General features: G+C 42.0%; 1 protein-coding gene across 4 annotated transcripts in view; it reads right to left on the bottom strand.

The window, feature by feature from the left end:
- The window catches only part of TNPO3 (transportin 3), a 113,419-nt gene that overhangs the window by 72,078 nt on the left and 24,924 nt on the right, over window positions 1–16,417 (bottom strand). For 2 of the 4 annotated variants that reach the window (XM_029234044.1, XM_029234045.1), the window contains exon 2: window positions 9,404–10,249. The exons of 1 other annotated variant lie outside the window; for it this stretch is intronic. In XM_029234044.1, coding sequence (XP_029089877.1) covers window positions 9,404–9,523 — 120 coding nt within the window. In that variant the 5' untranslated portion in view covers window positions 9,524–10,249. The remainder of the gene's footprint in view (window positions 1–9,403; window positions 10,250–16,417) is intronic. One more of the 4 variants, XM_029234046.1, reaches the window with a different exon arrangement.

Consider the following 16,417-nt stretch of genomic DNA (forward strand, 5'->3'; position numbering starts at 1 on the left):
GAAAATGCCAAGCTTGAAACCATTTCAAGCTTTTGAAGCAAATGGGTAGCCCATGTGAAGGCTTTCTGAAAGCCAAAATATAGAAAATGGATTTCCTTTAGTCACCGGTCTCTATTCCTGCCTATCTGAGCAAGTTTTATAACAATTCGTATAAACCTGAAGAATGAGAGTACTATCAGACATACTAAGCATACACTAACACAATGCTGAAGATTCAAGTTTCTTAACTGTATAGAAATATGAGATGTCTAGCTTAAGGTTTAATAAAAAATGCATTATAGTGTTAGAAAACTCTGAGTGCTTATGTAAAAACATGTACCTTTTTAAGACTAGTTCTAAGTGTATTCTGCTTTAGGGCCATCTGTATAAATGGTGTTAACTATGGCTGAGACAGAAAATACAAGTAAACAGTTAATATGGAGAAAAACTGAAGAGTGCAGTGGGCTTGGAAAAAAAAGTAAAAAATATAATGTAAACTCTGTTAACAGAAAATTTCTTACCAAAAGAAAAAAAATACAAATTTCATAATGTTTTCATTTTGGGAAGTCTAACCAGAAAGAGGAAAATTAAATTGGTACTTTCAAGGGGTTCTGCATGCCAAACACTACAAAATTATCCCCATTAGCAGTACTGTGAGCTTCCAGTAAAGAGAAATAAAGCTTCTCTCTGGAACTTCACCTATATAACAATACAACACTCTCTGGTAATATTTCAGTACCAGGGTACAAGCTAGGGAAACACAGGAGAGGTAATCTGAGCAAGCGCAACTTTCTAAGAATTAAATGTTTTTAAGTTCAACAGAGCTTATGGGACTTCTCTGGCGGTCCACTGGTTAAGACTCCACACTTCCACTGTAGGAGGCACAGATTTGATCCAGGTTGGGGACTAAGATCCCGCGTGCCACATAGCTCGGCCAAAACAAAACAAAACAAAACAAAACACAAGAGCTTAAAATTCTGTGAAATCTAGAAAATAGTATGTCAGTTCCTCAAAAAAAACATAGAATTACCATATGATCCAGCAATTCCCCTTCTGGTGATATACTCAGAAGAATTGAAAGCAGGGACTCCAACATATATTTGTACACCTGTGCTCATAACAGTATTCACAATAGCCAAAATGTGGAAGCTACCCAAGTGTGTATCAACAGATGAATAGGTAAACAAAATGTGGTACATACAATATTATTCAGCCTTAAAAAGGGATGAAATTCTGACACATTCTACAACATGGATGAACCCTGAGAACATTATGTTAAGTGAAAAAAGCCAGTCACAAAAGGACAAATACTGTATGATTCTACTTATATGAGGTACCTAGAGTAGTCAAGTTCATGGAGACAAAAAGCAGAATGGTGGTTGCCAGGGGCTGTAGGGAGAGAGAAATGGGGAGTTAGTTAACTGTGTTTTAATGGGTACAGATTTTCATTTTTACAAGATGAAAAACGTTCTGGAGATGCACGGTGATGATGGTTGCACAACAATGTGAATGTACTTAAAGCCACTGAACTACACACTTAAAAATGGTTAAAGTGGTAAATTTTATGCTATGTGTATTTCACCATAATTTTTAAAAAGGAATGAAATTCTGACATAGTCTACAACATGATGAACCTTGAAGATATTATTCTAAGTGAAATAAGCCAAACACCAAAAGGAAAATATTGTATCATTCTACTCATAAGGTAATTGGAGTAGTCAAATTCCGAGAGGAAAAAAAAAGTAGAATGGTGGTTACCAGGGGCTGAAGAGAGGAGGGGATGGAGAATTATCCTTTAATAGGTAGAGTTTTAGTTTGGGAAGACGAAAAAGTTCCAGAGATGGGTGGTGGTGATGACTGCACAACATGAATGTACTTAATGCCACTGAACTGTATGCCTAAAAATGGTTAAAATGGCAACTTAGAAAATGTAGCAGTATCCAGATTTTATATCCTGTTTCAAACCATTGACTCTGGTCCAAGGCCTGGGAAGATGAGAAATAAACTAATCCAAATACAGATGAATGCCACCAGATAACAGACTATCATGCCAACAGAAATACCATCACAAATTCTCATTCATAAGCTCCAATACAACAAGGACATGAAATGACTATACCTGCACTGTCCAAGACTTGGAATGTGGCAGTGCAACTAAGGAATTGATTTTAACTTCATTTTAATTAACTTAAATTGAAACAGCCACAATAGCCATGTGGGTAATGGCAATCATATTAGACAATATAGCCAGAGTGGTATACTATTCAGTTGAAAGGCCTTTGGTTTTTATCATTTGCTTACACACTCCCATTTTCCAGCAATGCAAAGTATACAGTATTCCTATGTTCACTGAACTAACTGACGCCAAAGAAGTTGTACACGAACATTTTCTATTTTCTAGAAGGCTTGCCTTTCAAAAACATGTTTATGTTTTAAGAGTCACTTGACTGGGCTTCCCTGGTGGCGCAGTGGTTGAGAGTCCGCCTGCCGATGCAGGGGACGCGGGTTTGTGCCCCGGTCCGGGAGGATCCCACATGCCGCGGAGCGGCTGGGCCCGTGAGCCATGGCCGCTGAGCCTGCGCGTCCGGAGCCTGTGCTCCGCAACGGGAGAGGCCACAGCGGTGAGAGGCCCGCGTACCGCAAAAAAAAAAAAAAGAGTAGCACAATTAATTAGCCCTATAAAGAGATGGTCTTTGCTTCCATTGGTTTCTGCATTGTCTACTAATTTTGGTTACTAGAGGTAGACAAAGGAAACTACTAAGTATTCAGAGCAGTCCACTGTTAAATAGGCTTCCTTTAAGATCTGTCTCAAAATAATTTTTTCTTTTAAAACACTTGGAAGACATCAGTGATATCTGCCTATCCCATAAAACAAAAACATGGCTGTAGGCTGTTTCCAAGAATTTTGGTGGAAAAAAAGCTTAATGAATGTAGATTCTTCAGAAAATGGCTGTTTTATACAAATACCAGAGAAAGAGAAAAGATGCTAACTCATAGCATGGGCTGAACCATGTCCAAATTATACCGTTATAGCAAATCTATTGTCACCAGGATCATTGTAACTATACTAAATGACCCTAAGATTAGTAAGTATGGGGAAGAGGGAAGTAAGGATAATAGTTTTTCAAAACGTATATTATTCAAAGTGGTTTTGAAACAAACCAGGCAAATTCTGTTCCTTACCAATTCCATTTTTTTGTTAATTTTCTTAGGGACTGTACAGTTTTGGATGCTACTTTATATGGCATAATTTTAGTTACTACATTTTCTGTTTTCAACTAAAGTAGATTTTTTTTTTCCCCAGCCACGGTGCGCGGCTTGTGGGATCTTAATTTCCCAACCAGGGACTGAACCCAGGGCCCTCTGAGTGAAAGTACAGAGTCCTAACCACTGGACCACCAGGGAATTCTTTATCAATTTCAAATTGAAAATTAAAACACTATGCTACTACACTGCATGTTTTGTGACTACTCTAAAACAGATTTTTGGTTTAAAATGTCATTTAGTGACCACTTCAAGAAAGGCTTTTTGTGTCAAAAAGTTCCTCTCCTTTTCTGTACTCAAGTTGTTCAAAGCATAAAATGAGGGTAATAAAAACTTACCTCATAAAGACTGCTTTTTAAAAAAAGATTGGAAAGACTGAAAACAGAGCATCATAGGAGACTGAATAATATTGTTTATTTTCAATCATCCATAGATATGTTAGAGAGAAGCAGCAAAAATAAATGAAATTTATAGAAAAAGACAAATCTGAGTCATCCAACTGCCCCTTTGGAGGTGCTACAAGCAGCTATGCATTCAGGAACATTTTTAAGAAACTGTGTGTCTACAGACTGCCAACAAACACATGAAAGAATGCTCAACATCACTAATCATTAGAGAAATGCAAATCAAAACTACAATGAGGTATCACCTCACACTAGTCAGAATGGCCATCATCAAAAAATCTACAAACAATAAATGCTGGAGAGGGTGTGGAGAAAAGGGAACCCTCTTGCACTGTTGGTGGGAATGTAAACTGATACAGCCACTATGGAGAACAGTACGGAGGTTCCTTAAAAAACTAAAAATAGAACTACCATACGATCCAGCAATCCCAATACTGGGCATATACCCTGAGAAAACCATAATTCAAAATGAGTCATGTACCACAATGTTCATTGCAGCTCTATTTACAATACCCAGGACATGGAAGCAACCTAAGTGTCCGTCGACAGATGAATGGATAAAGAAGATGTGGCACATATATATTACTCAATGGAATATTACTCAGCCATAAAAAGAAACGAAATTGAGTTATTTGTAGTGAGGTGGATGGACCTAGAGTCTGTCATACAGAGTGAAGTAGGTCAGAAAAAGAAAAACAAATATCATATGCTAACACATATATATGGAATCTAAAAAAAAAAAAAAAAAAAAAGGTTCTGAAGAACCTAGGGGCAGGACAGGAATAAAGACACAGACATAGAGAATGGACTTGAGGACACGGAGGGGGAAGGGTAAGCTGGGACGAAGTGAAAGAGTGGCATGGACTCATATATACTACCAAGTGTGAAATAGATAGCTAGTGGGAAGCAGCTGCATAGCACAGGGAGATCAGCTCCGTGCTTTGTGTCCACCTAGAGGGGTGGGATAGGGAGAGTGGGAGGGAGACGCAAGAGGGAGGAGATATGGGGATATATGTATATGTATAGCTGATTCACTTTGTTATAAAGCAGAAACTAACACACCCTTGTAAAGCAATTATACTCCAATAAAGATGTTCAAAAAGAAACTGTCAGAGATCTTGATTTTTTTTTTTTTTTTTTGCGGTACGCGGGCCTCTCACTGTTGTGGCCTCTCCCGTTGCGGAGCACAGGCTCCGGACGCGCAGGCTCAGCGTCCTTGGCTCATGGGCCCAGCCGCTCCGCGGCATGTGGGATATTCCCGGGCCGGGGCACGAACCCGTGTCCCCTTTATCTGCAGGCGGACTCTCAACCACTGCACCACCAGGGAAGCCTGATCATTTCTTAATAATCATGGTTTATTCCTTCAACTATGGGTATCAGATTATATAAACATCTGAAAAGATCCTACTCTCTATTGGGGGAGACAAAACAAATTTTCAAAAACGTTAAAAAAATGATAAATACAATTAAAGTGCTTTCGGTGTTGGGGCAGGGGCAGAAATGACTTTCAGCGGAAGAGAATCTGTTAAGACTTTGAGGAGAAAGAATTTAAGCTAGCTAGGCTTTGAAAAGATGGGCTAGTTTCTTCATTTGAAGACAGGATTGGGGAAAAGTAATAGTAAAAGTCCAAAGGTAAGAAAAAAATTTAAAAATCATATAACCAGACAAAGCCTGCATCCCCTCCCCACAAAAAACCATTTGCTTATTCTGGGAGATACTACAGCTGTGTGAATGCTGATGGGAAGGATCCAGTAAAGAGGGAGTTTTAGGATACAAGTGAGACACAGGATAACCAAAAGATCAAGGTTCCTGAGAATTCACATAATAAGATGCAGAGCACTAAAATCAGACAGAAGAAGCAATTGGATACACATGCTCAAGTTCTACCAAATCAGAGGTGAAGGGTTGGTGGTATATTGAAGAAAGGGATGAGAACGACAGTCCCTGGAAAAAGACAAGACCTAACAAAGAAAAAGGGCCAGTTAATGAGATAAGGTTTTGATGAAATTCAAGAACTAAGACTTCTGTTTAACACAATTTAACTGATTGAAACATCTGTTTGCCCTCAAATTCCCTCCAAAATCAGAGTAAAAAGATTTTTTTTCCCCAAGGATGAGGGAACCCACAAGGACAGAAAATGGAAACACGAATGATATTAACAAAACTGTGAAAAGGAGAAAGCTGCTGGGTGAGTGTTAACTCTCAGAGAAGGTCTGAGAAAGCTGAAATTGCCTGGTAGCAGGGAGGGGGAAGGGATAAGAATGGGGGAAGCCAAGAGGCAAACTAATTCCAGCCAAGAGGCAAACTAATTCCAAAATCCCAGTAAGGCTCAAGAATTAGAAGTACTGAGATACACCTGAAGACAGATGCACAGATAGAACAAATAACAAAGGAATGGCTTCAAAATCTGTGTGAGCGGTTTAGTTTCCTAGATTTTCTCCCTGACTCTGAGGGGCCAGGCTACTATACTATCCTCCCATCATCACAGAAAACTCAAGGTTTACTTTGCAGAGACTGAAGTAGAGGGACTCTGGACTCTTGGACAACAGACTCACCTAAGGACAGGAGTATCATACTGAAAACAGATTAAATAAACTAAAGTCTACATACTTAGCGTTTAGATTCATCCTCCAGTTCATTCTCCTACCTGCCACTGGCAGCCTAGTTCATAACCTCCAGGCAGAAGACTAGAGAACTCTCAGGGTAAAAGTGGTCCAAGAAAAAAGACCAACAATGAGAGAGAAGAGATGAAGTTTCCCCTCTCAATTATCTGTCAAATGAGGGAGTAATTCAAGAAAAGATCATGGGATCCAGGATTCAGCACATCCAATACAAGAAAGAAAAAGGAATTCCCTAGGACAGTGAGATGCCAGAATAATTATGCAAGAGACCTGGAGAACAACCAGGCCAGATTGAAGCAGGGAGATAGAGGGCTCTCGGGAGAGGTTTCCTTCCACCAAAAAAGGAAACAGATTACCAGTGTGAACACACTAAGAGGATATTTACACTTACTAACAGAGAGTTTGGGATGAATTACTGTAGATATATAGAAAATAAGGCAAACGTGAAAAAAAGAAAAAGGTAATGATTACCACCAAAAAAAAAAAAGTTGCACAAAGAAGAAATTATCATGGTATACACCCTTCATGATTCACAATGTGTAATGATTTAACCAGAAATGTGGTATACCTATGTTAACCAAAAATGTGGTATACCACAGGTATACCTATGAGCGATGGGGTGTGAGGAAGCAGAGGAAGCCTAAATCCTCATCTTTCATAGGAGAAACTATGAAACTGCTCTTTTTTCTTCCTAAATCTTGTACAACTATTCCCATTTTATAACTTTAGAAAGTTTTTAAAGTTTGGCTTAAATCTTTAAAATTTTAACAGTAACTTTTATTACTAAATTAACAATAAATTAATAAGTTTTTTATTTTGATAAAATTAAAATTATGTAAGATTTCAAAAAAGTAAAAACTATTACATGACGTTACTTGAGATTCCTGAGCCAGCAAACTAGAAGAATTTCAGTTGGTTGTGTGATCGGAGCTCAATGCGTGAGTTAGTGATTTAGGGGAGGTTGGTGACTTTTTAGCAATGACAAGATCCAAGATGTGACTGTGTGACCAGGTGGCTTAGAAAAAAGTAAAGGAATTAAGAAGCCAAAGTGTTAGCTGAATTGTCAATCCAGATGCTGAAGTTGCCTAAAAATTATGATGTGTGACTGTACTATTTTCCAGGTCCACTTTTCCACTCTTCTCTACCATGTTTTCTGCCCCAGTATGCTGACCTCTATGGAACAGATCAACAGGTTCCTGAGTCCCCTAGCTTAGGGTTAGGTTTGCCCAATGGGGAATTCCAGGAGGAAGTTAGGAGAATAAGGTGTAGATATTTATTCCTCCAGCTTCCTCCCTGCAGAATCACCTCATGCTGGCTATGTCCCTTCAACTGAAAACTATAATTCCTCTCAAGGCAGCCAACTCCATACTTCTCCTGAGAGTCCAAGAAGTAACCACTCTCTCTCTTACCTCTTCTGGCTGTTAACAGCTTAGGGCTGTTAACAGTTTGGCTACAGGGTACTACACTATCTTTTGTGGTACCCCATTATATCCACATCTTTATAAACAGTACCTTTATAAAACAAACGCTCCTCAAATTAGCCTATTTCAAGTGTGCCATCTGTTCCTGTTGGGACCTGACTGTAAATAGTGATAATAGTGATGATGGTGATGATGTAAGGCTGTAACAGAGACTAGTGGAAACTAAGTGACTAATATTTAAATAACAATTACTAACATATTTTGAGTTCTAGGTTCCAAGAACTTTGTTAAGCTCTTTGTAGGTATTAACTCGTTTAAACATCACAAGCAAAGATGTTTTTGTGCCAAGCAAATATTTTTTTGGTCTGGTTCATTTCCATATACCAACACCTAGCAGTTGCTGGTACATGGTAAGCACTAAAATACTGATTTAAAATACATACAGCAATAAGCAGGTTTAGTAGGGAAGGCTGACTTTTGGTATGGTGTAGCATTTCTCCTATTTTTACTTTGAAAACTTTAAGATAAGGGACGTGTGGCTCCCCAGATCACAAAAACTAACTAAATACTAAGACAGACCACATATGAATGATTTTCCTGTGTAGCCTACAGTGAGTCTTATTCCTTTCTCTTCCCATGAGGTCACCCAGGACTTGGGTTCCCGATTTTTTTTTTAAGTGTAATATTCAAAGTTGCAAATTTTAAAATACTTATTATGCACTCACAGCCTAGGAGCTGATTCAAAAGGGCAGAGCATCTTTAAGAACTAGTTATGAGTTTAAAAAAAGAAATGGAAGGGGAGGGAGCAAAATTTAAAACATACTTAGGCATATAAAATGCAAAAATAAAAAAGGTAAAGTCAGCAATATGACCAAGTACACATTATCACACTGAATTAAAGCACTGCAAGGGTAAGTAGGAAAATTAGAGGAGGAAATATAATACACGAGATTCAAAGAACGCAGAAATACAATAAGTATAATAGGTTGCAATTACCCCCCTCATTGGATGCTGACACAATTATCTGTAATAATCAAGGCAGCTACGATACCCGTATCTTATAAAGAAGCTAAAAATCAGGGGAAAGAGAAGGTTAGAAAACCAATATGCTGCAAAATGAGAACTGCAAAGATTTTCTGAAACGAGAATTGATTTTTTTCTTTACGTTATGTTGCACTCCAAAACACGGGGAAAACTCACGTGTACAAGGATCTAGAAACCTGAGAAGTTTCGAGAATAATGTACTCAAACTAGAGTGAAAAGCAGCAAGAAACAGTGAGATGTAAGGCTATGAGTGGGAAGGAATTGCCGGAGTAACACCTGGACACCGAAGAGAGACGGATAAAACATCCTTAAGTGGAAGACAGAGAAAGACTGGGATTGGATTTGGTTGAAGAAAGACAAAACGGAAAAGCAAGGCCTAAGAAACAAGTAGTAGCAAGGGTGAAACTTAGAGGACCAGATCGAAGCTACGAGCGAGAAGTACAGGACCTACAAACCAGATTCTACGGGGTGGGGAAAGGGCCACTTCGCGACCGGCCAGCTGCAACTAGTTTCCGAAAAGCCGCGTAGATGTAGCTTCGCAGCCCCACCCCGCGGCAGCAGCTCCTCCCCAAGGAGGACCTAAGGAGGCCAACGGCCGGGCGCCGGCTCCAGCCGAGGTCCCACCCCGCCCTTGCCCCGCGGCGCAGAATGGCCTCTCTCGGCCCCTCACCGAACGCTGCAACTCCCCAAGCCAAAACGAGGCGCGCTCCTTTCCGCTGGGATCTGGGTCGTGGTAGAGCGCCTGCACTGCCTGGTACACGAGCTGCAACGTCGGCTTTGCTCCTTCCATGGTGGTAGCGGTGGTGGCGGCAGCGATGGCTCTGGTGTTTTCTCCCGAGGATTCTCTGGCTGCTCCGCCTTCGCGCTTCCTCACTTTGTCGGCCACGGCCGCTCCCTGACTGGCGCCATCTCCTCTTTGGCCGTTACCAGGGCAGAGGGGTTCCCTGTTGAAGTTACCCCCTCGGAAACAGAGGTTAGATCGTATTCAAGTTCCTGGTTGTTTTTCCGATCTTACCACTAGACTCTAGACTTCTGAGTCTACACGCCGGTGCTCGCCTCTTGACCCGTTGACTTGCCCTCAGAAAGCTGTCCCAGCCCGACACAGACCATGCAGCATACCTCAGCAGCCTTTACCCGGACCGGAAGCGGCAGCACCAAAACCTTTGGCACACTTCCGCCTGGTGCGGCGTAAACTGCTTCCTTCCCTGCACGCCTCCTCTTGTCTCGCCTCCCCCTCCCGGAAGTGACCCTACCGGGCCGGGAGAAGGAAAGAAGTGGTTCTCTACCACCTTGCGTCGGACTGAAGCCTTAGGACCCTCGTGGCTCCCACACCTGTGCAGCTCTCCTCTCCTTGGCAATGGATCCGAGGTCTTTCCTCCTCCTTCCGACTTATCCGTTCCTCTACATAGAGTCCTTTTGGACCCCCGTGGACAAGGTGCATCAGTTCAACCATCTGTGGAGTGTCCACTGTATTGCAAATTCAAAGATGATTTAAGACAAGATTTGTATGCAGACCCTAAGGGAGGAGACAGACACGTAATCAAATAACTGTTGTACAAACCTGAAAAATGTGCCACTGAAATAAATACAAAATGCCTAGAAGCCCCTTTCCGCTAAATTCTGACACCCAAAAAGGTATTTCATTCTATTGCCCAGGACGCTCTGACTCCAGAGTATTTGCACAAACACACTGAATTGTGTTTTTGTGTGTGCTTTTCTTTCCGAATCAAACATCGATGGTATAACAATTCTCAATTCACAAAAGAAAATATAAATCTTGGAATCTGTACTATGGAGAAAATTTCCAAACATTGCTGCTTCTCCTTTGCAATAATAAGTAACTACTGTAAGGTCGGATCTTAACAAACGGCACCGCGAAAACAGGAAAGCTTCAAGTGAGCTTTATTAGGGAGCGCTCCCGGGCGAGGTTCACTGATCCGAGAGAAAGGGGCCAGAGAAGTCGCACCCGGGCGAGGGTTGGGCAAGATTTTATAAGGGAAGAAGGGAAAGGGGTGTGGTGAATCTGGGAGGGCGCAGGGTATTCCTTATTTGATGGTCTTTTCTGGTATCCTGGGGGACAGTTAGTCCCGCCCCTTGAAAGGCGGGAAGGCTGGGCTGGGTTCAAAGTCCCCAGGTTATTTCCTGGAACTGGGTGATCCGGAGAGTTTCGGTCTGATGCAACCTGTGAATCTGATTGTGTTCCCCTGCCTCGGGCCAGTTGTCCTTACAACTACTACTGGGACTTTCCTGGTGGCACAGTGGTTAAGAATCTGCCTGCCAATGCAGGAGACACGGGTTCCATCCCTGGTCCGGGAAGATCCCATGTGCTGCCGAGCAACTAAGCCCATGTGCCACAGCTACTGAGCCTGCGCTCTAGAGCCGTGAGCCACAACCACTGAAGCCCACGCGCCTAGAGCCCGTGCTCCGCAACAAGAGAAGCCACCACAATGAGAAGCCCGTGCAATGCGACGAAGAGTAGCTCCCGCTCACTGCAACTAGAGAAAGCCCACGTGCAGCAAGAAAGACCCAGTGCAGCCAAAAATTAATTAATTAATTAACTGCCACCGTTTGATGAATGCTTACAATGTGTAAAGTACTGTAGTTATGAGGTCTTATTTAATCCTTTTAACAATTATACAAAGTAAATCCCCATTTTAAGGAATAAGAAATAGGTAATCTGCCCAAGGTTACACATTTCTTAAATGAAAATCAGGATTTGAATCCAAATGTTTTGCTCCAAAGCCTGTTAAGTTGTACAATCCCTATCATCCTGTATATTAATTTGTTTCTGAATTGTTATTGTCAAAAGATTTTAACTACCAATATCACAATGAAAACAGTGTTACTGTACACAATTGATATAATTTCTGACAAAAGGAAAAAACCTTGATATTTTGGTTGCCTAATTCATCCATTCATTAAAAATTTAGTAAGACCACCTTGGTCTCTGCCCTCATGGAGTTTACAGACCAAATGCAAAGAAAGACAAGTAACTCAGTTTAAAAGGTCTATGAATATCCACAAGCAAAAGAATGATGTTGGACCTACCTTGCACCATATACCAAAAATAAAAAAGAACCTAAATGTAAGGCTAAAAGTATGAAACTCTTACAAGAGAACAGGAGTGTATCTTCATGACCTTGGATTAGACAATGGTTTCTTAGATATGGCACCAAAAGCACAATTAACAAAAGGGAAAATAGTCCAATTTATCTATTTTAGTTCATTTGTTTAGTCAAAACTAAAAACTTGTGTGTGTTAAAGAACACTATTAAGAAAGTGAAATGACAACCCACAAAATGAGAGAAAATGTTTGCAAATCAAATATCTGATAAGGGATCAGTATCCAGAACATATAAAGAACTCAGAATTCAACAATGAAAAGACAAGATAGGGGTTGGTCGCTTGAAAGACTAAGCGTGTGATTAGAGAGTTGCAAATTTGGACCAGATTAAGTGAAATCACTTAACACTGATATAATCATCTGTGCCTAGTAATGAAACCCTGATCAAAACTCTGGACATTGAAGCTCAGTAGAGCTTTCTGGTTGATGAACAGGTTAATATGCCAGATGGGTGATATACCCTGACTCCACCAAGAGAGGGCATGGGAGTTCTGTCTTCTTCCCAGACCTCCTGCTATGTATAGCCTTTTAAATAAATCTTTAATTATATGTGTAGCACTTAACTGAGTTGTGTGAGTTGTTCTAGCAGATTATCAAACCTGTGCGGGTAGTGGGAACCCCTGAATTTGTAGCCAGTTGGTCAGTAGTGCAGGTGGCCTGGGGAACCCTGAAGTAAGGCTGACATTTGATGTGAAGGCAGTTTTGAGGGGGACTGAGCTCTTAAGCCTGTGGAGTCTGATACTAACTCCAGGTAGTGTCAGAATTGACTTGTCCTTCACCCCACTGGTGTAGAAACAGAACAGGTAAGATGTTCACGAAGTCTGTAATTTAGTTTAACAGACATAAGCCCTGTCCCCCCAAAAATAGATGAAACAAATATGTTAACAATTATTAAATGTAGGAGACAGGTAATTGTGGTCACTATACCATTCTCTCTACTCTGTTTGAAAATTTCCAAATTAAAAAAAATTCAAACTGGAAAAAAATTATGTAAATTTTTATTTATGACATGAAAAGATGTCAGAAAATATTATTGGAAAAAGAAACAGGTTATGACTCAGCATGTGAAAATACTCATTGACATGAAATTATATCTATGTTTCTATATAGGTAGAGAGGGGTCTGGAAGGATTTTCAACAAAATGTTAACAAAGGTTATCTCCAGGGATGGGATTTTTTTTTTTTCTTGCAGTACGCGGGCCTCTCACTGTTGTGGCCTCTCCCGTTGCGGAGCACAGGCTCCGGACGCGCAGGCTCAGAGGCCATGGCTCACGGGCCCGTGAGCCCCTCCGTGGCATGGGGGATCCTCCCGGACCGGGGCACGAACCCGTGTCCCCCTCATCGGCAGGTGGACTCTCAACCACTGCGCCACCAGGGAAGCCCTGGGGGATGGGGTTTTGAGTGGTTTCTACTTTCTTTTTTGTCTGTGTTTCTTCATAACATCACCCCTTGACATATTCCATATTTTTATTATTTTTTGGCTACTCCCTCCATTAACGTGTAGACTCTAGGTCACTCTCATATCCCCAGTGCTTTGAATGGTGCCTGACATATGGCAGGGACACAATAAATATTTGTTAAATGCATTAATAAAGCTTCTATGATTTGAATTTTTCTTTATAATGATTATTTTCACTTTTAAAACAACACAGGTGTTTCTTTCCAAACAGTGACACTATAAACTTGAAGTCATAATTGTCAGGAGCCAGTGTGACTGAATCTTAGTGGCTGTTTGCCAAAAGGCTGCACAGCACAGACCTCTCCTGGCCCAACTTCAACCCATAGGGCACATATTCTATACCATATTCCTCCAGATGCACAACCTGAGACGGCTATAAACCCAGCATTGGACAAACCTCTTTCCTTCAATTAAACCCACATTCAGGGCTCACATGCTGAGGATATCACCTGCCTTTGTCTGGTTCTTCAGCTCAGAACTGCCCTCGGTCGTGGCCAGCTTTTCCCCCAGTTTCACTTGCAAAGCAAATTCAAACTGGTGAGAGGGGCTGGGAGAGTAGGATGGTGAATAGAGATCATGAATTTCTATGGAATACGGAGAGCACAAATTAACTGTCCACAGTCAAAAGGAGCCTTTAAAGTTTAAAGACGGATGTCCTGAGGGACAGTTCTGATAAACAGGGATGGGAAAACAGAATAGGTTCGAATTTTTCTGAACATTAACAAAGTGAAATTCATTTCAGAAAAATAAAAAAAATACTGTACAGAGAACCCAGGGGCAATGGTAGAGAAAAAAGATACACAGTTCAGTAAAGGTCCAAGCTGCCCCGATTCCTTCTCCTTAATCCCTCACAAAGTCTTCCTTCACCCGTTGAACTCTTCTCTTTGGAAGCCAGACATAGAGGAGGGGAAAAGCAGCTTTCTCCCAACAAGATTAATTTCTATAAGTCATATTATATCCATAGGTTTTTGACTTTTAGTCCAGTTTTACCTCAGGGTATTAAGCAATACATTGGGGCTGGTATGATATGGGTCAAACTGTAACCCACCCAGGCTGACAGATTACACTTCCCTTACAAATGCAGAAGACTCCATTTGGCTGTAGGGAGAAAAAAGATAACTCTCTATTGTACAGCATGGTGGAAAGAGGGCTATCCTGAAAATTAGACCCCCTGGTGCCAGTCCCAGCACCACCACTTTATGGCCATATGACTCTAGCCAAGTAACTACCTTCATAAGCTGGAAAAAGGGGCATGATACCTGCCCATCCAACACACAAGGAGCACCAAGTAAGATCACGTGAAAGTGCTTTGGAATTGGCTCATTGTAAACAACTGTGAAGTAATTACCATTTTACAAAAATATGGAGTCAAACTGTCACTTCTGGTCTTATTGAGATACTTAGAAATCCCAAGTTTTTACCCCAAACCAACAGGCTTTTCAAATACGGGAGGAACGGTAGCTGAATGAGCTACCCAGGCTGTAAACAAGCCAAAGGCTTGGCTACTCCACCAGCCAAGCACCAGTAAACACTGTCACACCTGTCACAGCGCCTGCATCTCCCTGATTCCTGGGGTCAAAGTGTTTACCAGCTGGCTCTTGCTTCTGGAAGAATTAGATATTTAGATCTACCTTCCCTCCCACTCTACTCTTAGTAGGCACTGAGCACGCACATGCTCTGGTTCCATGCTGCTGGATCCAGACTCCAGGGCCTCTTTCCATGAACAAACCCAACGCCCTCATCATTGTTCTCCAGCCTTCTAGATCGCTCTACAGCCTCAGACATCCCAACTTCCCTCTTCCCCCTGTGCCCCAATACTTCACCTCCCAAGACTTCAACTTCCACAGCTCAGCCCTCCCTGATGTCACTTTGATTCTCAATGGTGCCTATCAACACAGCTGCATATTAAAATCACCTGGGCGGAGGGAGGGGGAACTTCCCTGGTGGTCCAGTGGGTAAGACTCAGTGCTTCCAATGCAGTGGGCCCGGGTTTGATCCCTGGTTTGGGGAACTAGATCCCCTGAGAAGTCTGCGTGCCGCAAAAAATACCCCACATGCCGAAACAAATATCCTACACAGCCCCCCCGAAAAAAAATCACCTGGGGTGGTGATGCCTGGGTACCTCTCTAGACCAGTTAAATCAGAAACCCTGGGGCTAGGTCTGCGGCTCCAATCTTGGTACCTTAAAGCTCCAGGTGATTCTAATGTGCAGCTAGGTTGCTGGTCGTGCCTTCATTTTGTCACGGAAGGGTTTCTCAACAGGAGAGCTACTGGCATTTGGGGCAGGACGATTCTTCCTTGTGCAAGTCTGACTCAAGCATTGTCAGAATTGTGGAGTGTCGGTAGCATACCTCAGTCATGGCAACAACCAAAAATGCACCAACATCTCTAAATGCCCTCGCTTGAGAATCTTACAAGCTCCTTCTCTTCCTTTTGTGCCCACCCCCAAGTGAAAGCCCCTCCCTTCCCGCCCCACCCTTCAATTCTCAGGTGGTTCTAGTTTGCTCAGGACCCAGGGTTTTCCCAGGACATGAGGCTTTCAGTGCTAAAACTAGGAAAGTCCCAGGCAAACGACAATGGTTAGTCATCCTAGATTTTCTTCTCTTGCCTCCCATCAGGGATACCCATTGTTTTTTTTGCTTCCGTCACCTCTTTTCTGGGAACTGGCCCTTCCCAACCCCAACCTTCCTCCATTCAAAGGTTACACTGGGAACAACCTTGAAGAGGTTGCTTACACAAACTGGGCCCCCTGAGTTCCTCCCCCAGAATTTGCAATTGGAAGTGGATGCTAGTCACAATTTGGCTAGTGGTCCAAAAGAGATTAAAATTGGGGAATGGTTGGTGGCCATTTCCTATCATGAAGACTGCTGTGAGGTGTGGGAGAGGATGGGCAGTGCAGAAAATCTGTCTGTGACAACAGAGGATACATGTGCCCTGAAAGAAACACATACAGAGGTGAGATAGAAGCTTCCTGGCTTCTACACAGTGCTCAAGTGATTCTCAAACTTGAACCTGCATCAGCATCCCTCATGTAGAGGCGTCCTTAAAACGCTGTTTTCTGGGCCCCGCCCCCAGAGCATGTGATTCGATAGGTCTGCGTG

The sequence above is a fragment of the Monodon monoceros genome, unplaced genomic scaffold (genome assembly GCF_005190385.1).
Source record: "Monodon monoceros isolate NGI ecotype Baffin Bay Population unplaced genomic scaffold, NGI_Narwhal_1 Super_Scaffold_2, whole genome shotgun sequence".
In the NCBI taxonomy this organism is placed as follows: domain Eukaryota; kingdom Metazoa; phylum Chordata; class Mammalia; order Artiodactyla; family Monodontidae; genus Monodon; species Monodon monoceros.